The sequence below is a fragment of the Lolium perenne genome, chromosome 2 (assembly GCF_019359855.2).
Source record: "Lolium perenne isolate Kyuss_39 chromosome 2, Kyuss_2.0, whole genome shotgun sequence".
Taxonomy (NCBI): Eukaryota; Viridiplantae; Streptophyta; class Magnoliopsida; order Poales; family Poaceae; genus Lolium; species Lolium perenne.
The window spans coordinates 74,251,112-74,256,464 of NC_067245.2; the positions used below are offsets into that span (position 1 = coordinate 74,251,112).

The following is a 5,353-nucleotide window of genomic DNA, read 5'->3' on the forward strand; positions in this document are numbered from 1 at the left end:
AAGACAGAAACCGGTTCATAAATGCCGGTAGTATTGTCGTCGTCGAATCCTTTACACCAAATCCATGCGGTTTGTGAGACTGTTGCCCCAAGTTTGTAACTCAATCAAACTTTTTTTTTCTTGAGAATCAAACTCAGATGATTTCAATCACATTGCATGCTGCGTTTTGCTCAAAAGAGAATAACTAAATTGCAGGCTGCGATCAGCAGGAAAATTTCAATTCCAAGTAGAGGATGAACACTGCACTAGTCACACCGCTTCAGTCGTTAGAAAACACTGCACAACCCAAAAGGCTTCTCTGTATTACGTAGCCGTGTAAGAATATAAACGTTGCCCGCACAAATCAACGGGGCACACTGATACAGACATCAACCACCGACACCTCTAAACTAGATGTACAACGCCAATTTACATGATATATATCACCAGCACGCCAAGGGCAAAGAATGTGGCTACGAATTTGTCTAGTGTGTGTTGCTTTTCTCAGTCTTGCTCCGCTATGTAGTTGGGTAGCTCACCCTGGCAAAGGTACTCGTCGCAGTAGGACATCGACCCCCAGCCCCTCCGTAGCCGGAAGATGTCCTCTGTGAAGGTAGAGCCAGACGTTCCTATGAAAACGTTTGACAGCGCACAGATTGTCTTGTCGAGCATGGCCTCAACCTGCAAAACGGATCCAGCTTGTTACTTAGTATAACCATCACCACCCTCAATAGGAGAATCAAACCAGAAAAAGGACAGGAATTGATAGATTTATACCTGATTGTCTCCACCCATGTGATCTCTGTACAACAAGGCATCCCATTTCTCAGAACTGTGATGCTCTGGTCTTTTTACAAGAGGTACTTGCCTGTCATTGAATACAACCAAGGACTGCAGAAGATTTGTCTCGCTCTCAGCAGCATCAGTTGACAGATATATCAAGGGGGCATTAGCTTTCTCAACGATTCGCAGGATGCATTCTGCTGCCTGAGGGATGGGGAAGAAGCAGCTCTCTTTCTTCACATTACTGCACAAAGATAAAAAAATGGAATCAGTTAGTGCCACTCAGGAGAAGATACTCGCAAATTATAACAGCATCTGTGTGATGAACCGCAAGTCATGCACAAAGCATATGATTATGGGCAGGTTTTGTCATCAATAATCTCCAAAAAACCTCAAGCGTATTATGGTTATGTATATGAGTAGTATAACTACAAAGACTTGACATGCAAGTGCTAGCTCACACAACTATGAGCTAGATTTCTGTCAAGCCAACCACTAACCACATGCCAACATTACAAATGATTTCTTTGCAATCACAGGGTACATATTAATTTTGCAAAGCTGACAAAACTTCAAATACTGATGAAACTTGATAGCAGAAACTAAAAGAAGCTAATGATGTATTAGCATGATCTGAAAGCAGAAAACAACTGCCTAGTCACAATCAATAGCAAGTAGCATAGTAGACATTAGTATGCCATCACGATTTTTTTTCCATAATATGTCATATATTTGTGGATATAGCCAAGATGGAAAAGAGATGCCAAAACAAAGTTGAACTCAGTCTGTCTCTACAATGGCTTGTCTAGAAGTGTTGGGAAACAGGAAAACTATAAGTTAAAGGCGATTGCTTATATCAGTTCACAAATGAGGTTGCAGACCTCAAATGATCAGCCAAGTCGATAGAAAACATTTTATTATCAGGAACTGCTGAAACAAGGAAGTTCATCACCGTGATAGCTCATCTCTATAGAATTTTCTTTGAAAATAACCATACTAATAGCAAATAATAAATTGCTATATGGTTATTTTAAATAAAATAAATCCTTTAAGTGTTGCAGAAACTAAAGGCACTCTAAGGTGCTGACTGGTGGTAAGTATTGAGTACTGTAATACAAGTGCATTGTAGATGTGATTATAGTGCTAGTTGGTTAACATATACTACTAAAAAATCCACAGCATGAGGGGACAAGACCCAGAGCAGCAACCATCTCAAAACTGGTTATGAAGTTATCAGTTTAATCCATTTAGCTAAGCTTGGCATGAGGTGATTTATAATACAAGGAAGAGCTGCTTGTGAACTTTGGTCCACCCTGATTAAGGTTTCTGAAATATTAGCATCAGTTATCGAAGTAAAATTTACTGTTACCAGGGAAAGATTTTAGAAAAGATAAGTTTATTGATCTTTAATTCCAGAATGACCATTTAAGTTTTATAAGAACAAAAAATTTAGCCAGCAATTTAGTTCTCAGTACTAGACACAACTCTAAATTAAAAGACAGTAAAAAAAATGCCATGTAAGTCATTCAACAAGGATGCTCTTTCGGTATGTTAATTTGATCATATACACATGTCATTACCGATCACTCAACACACTAGAGAGAATAACCAAGTGGCTCCCTAGAAGACAAACTATATGCTATATGAGGCTTATTTTATCTTTAGGAGGATATCGGTGATCTGCAGTATCAAGCGGACAGTTCATTAAAAGCCCATCAATACTATGCATAATAAATCTGATCAAGTGTGTAGTGGTCAGGCGTTGACTTGCGTATAAAATTTAACTGCCTAGATCTAAACCAAGAACCATTTTCTATGAAAACTTTAACTACACAAGTTGCATTTTCCAAAATTGCACCGTCCAAATCAACATCAAGCGAACAATGAGTAGAAGAGCATTATGTTCTGAAACCCTATTAATCACCACCTGTAAGAGAGGGATAAAGGAAACTACTAGAGCCCAGAAACAAAATGCAGCCCTGTCAGCATTTTAGATCACCAAGTTCCACAAAGAACCTTGATAGATGCATGTTGCTAAAACATGGAGGTGTCTTGTATCTTACCAGAACTTTAGAAAGCCATGTCGCCGAAAATGCAGAGCAATGTAGTTTCCACCCAAGAAAGTCTGCACAAATCGCTGCGCAGTGAGCATTATGAGCCTGCTTGGTTGGATCAAAGTCCTGCATTTGTGAGCCAGTGGACCACCAGGCTGCATCAGCCACTCCTCCTCAGCATCAGCGGAGAACATCTCGCCGATCGCAAGCACCTCGGCGTCGGTGGTAAACTTTGGCATGATGTCTGCCACATATCTCTTCTTTGGCTCTTTCAGTTTCGCGTCCTCTGGCCAAGCAGCCTCGATCTTCCCCATCGAAATCCCGAGTTTATCCTTCAACTTCTTAATATGATCCTCATCCATGTAGCACGGCGGCGACGCGACGTAACATATAAACTGATCGATGCTCACTTTCTTCCTTGTCTCTGCGAACTCCTCGTAGGTGATCACAACCTTCTTCCCGATACAGCTGTTGATGTTTTCGATATCGAGCACCTTGTCGTACTGGTAATCGACCTTCTGGCTGGGAACCACCAAGGTCCGGCCGAGCAGCGCGGCGAAGAACATGTGCTTCTCCAGGCAAATCAGGTGGTTGGACATTTGGCCGGAGAGACAGATGGCGAAGAGGTACCGGTTCTTCTTGGGGCTCCACTCGATCGTGCGCCGGTTGTACGGCAAGTCCTTGCGCCTGCACCCGGGGCCCGGCAGATCAAGATCCGGAGCACCGTCCTCGGTGGCATTGGGGAGCCCGGAGTGGTGCGTGGAGAGGAGCGCCTCCTGGATCTCGCGGTTGAGCTTGATCTGGGTGAGGAGCGCGGCCTGGAGATCGGAGAGCGGGACGGGGGTGGGAGTGGAGGCGTTGGTGGGGGCGGTGCGGTTGAAGAGGCTGAGGAGGCCGGAGCGCTGGGAGCGGAGGAGGTAGAGGGCGTGGAGCTCGGCCTCGCGCATGCGGGAGGCGGCCGGGTCGGCGGCGGAGGAGGCGGAGGGGAGGCGGATAGAGGCGGGGAGGGAGGAAGCCCCGCCGAGGGAGAAGAAGAGGACGATGAAGAGGACGGGGAGGGAGATGCAGATGAGGAAGTAGCGGCGGGACCAGAGCCGGCGGCCGAAGGAGGGGAGCGCGGGGTGGAGGCCGGATATGGCGAAGGTGGCACGGGAGCGGGAGGAGGGGGAGGGTGGCTTGGTGTGGTTCTGGGGGACGAGGGTCTCGAGGTCGTCGTCGTCGTCGGAGACGGAAGGCTCGCGGTCCATGGCGGCGGACGTGTGGGGCGGGAGTGGCGACGGCAGAGAGGGTGGAGTGAGGAAGGGGGAAGAAGGTTCTTGCTGTGATGGTTAGGATGGAGGGTGGATGACGGTGACCCTCGAACGGTGGTGGATGACTGCCTGTCGTCTACCGTCGGCACTCAGGAAGGAAAGGTACACTTTTTTCTTTTTTTCTGCAAAATTTGCCACGCGACACTGTTATTTTTGGTATTTGCTGAAACACACCATTTTTTTTTGAGAAACACAGTACAAACGCAGGCACTCACATACACGCGCATACACTCACCCCTATGAACGCACACACGCACACCCTACCCCTATGAGCACCTCCGGAAGACTGAGCCGGCGAATTGGATCTTGAAATTGACGAAGTCACCACAGGCGCCTCGCTGTCGACGGGAACGTCGCCTCCCACTGAATGAATATTCACACAGATGTCAAACCTGGGGTTTGAACTCAACCAGTCATCCTAGGCAAAAGTGCAAAACTTTCCGTTTTAGTTAGCTGGTGTGTTCTCGCAAATGTGGCACAAAATTATAATGGTACCTAGCAAAGACACAATCGAGCGGTGTGTTTCAGCAAATGCACAAAAATAATGGTGTCACGTAGCAGATTTTCCCTTTAACGGGCGCAAAAGCTTTGCCTCATCCATAAATTAAGCAGAAAGTGCCTAGTTTTTAGGAGAAAATCGTGTGAAACCCTACTACAAGGCAAAGCCCACAATCACAACCACCAAAACGCCAGCAAAGAGGGGCACACCCAGCCACCCACAAAATCTACACAACCGTGAAGCCCATGTTGGCCTATTCCAAACAGATGGCTCCTCGAGTAGAGATCGACAGCTTTGAAACTGAAGACCCGCATCTCCGGTTGACCGCCTGCCAACCTAGATGTCGTGTGCGTCCAACCCGCCGAGGCGCACAAAGAGGATCAACGGCTCCAAGACGACGCCCTCAAGAGGGGAAACGACGATGGAACGACCATAGTATTATTTCATGTCATAGTATTATTTCAAAGTAGTTGTAATAGTTGCTACATGTGGTGAACAACCATGAAGACGACGCCATTGAACTTGACGCTACGCCGACGATGATGGAGATCATGTCCGTGCTTTGGAGATGAAGATCAAAGGCGCAAAGACAAAAAGGGCCATATCAATCACATTATGAATTGCTTGTGATGTTAATCCTTTTATGCATCTTATTTTTCTTAGATCACGACAGTAGCATTATAAGATGATCTCTCTCACTAAAAATCAAGATAATAAAGTGTTCGTCC

The 5,353-nt window shown here is 46.0% G+C and overlaps 1 protein-coding gene across 1 annotated transcript; it reads right to left on the reverse strand.

Annotated features, from left to right (window-relative positions):
• Positions 1-266: 266 nt before the first annotated feature.
• LOC127332968 (O-fucosyltransferase 36) lies at positions 267-4,160 on the reverse strand. Its single transcript, XM_051359279.2, has 3 exons — positions 2,826-4,160; positions 757-1,006; positions 267-660 (listed from the first exon to the last, which is right to left on the reverse strand). The coding sequence occupies exons 1-3, from the start codon at positions 4,061-4,063 to the stop codon at positions 484-486; spliced, it is 1,665 nt and encodes a 554-aa protein (XP_051215239.1). The 5' UTR covers positions 4,064-4,160; the 3' UTR covers positions 267-483.
• Positions 4,161-5,353: the final 1,193 nt, after the last annotated feature.

Excerpts from the sequence above, each read along its gene's own strand:
- LOC127332968 (XM_051359279.2), bottom strand. The coding sequence starts at position 4,063 with ATGGACCGCGAGCCTTCCGTCTCCGACGACGACGACGACCTCGAGACC. Across the intron at positions 1,007-2,825 it reads CATGGCTTTCTAAAGTTCTG|TAATGTGAAGAAAGAGAGCT; the intron begins GTAAGATACAAG and ends ATCTTTGTGCAG. Across the intron at positions 661-756 it reads ACATGGGTGGAGACAATCAG|GTTGAGGCCATGCTCGACAA; the intron begins GTATAAATCTAT and ends TCCGTTTTGCAG.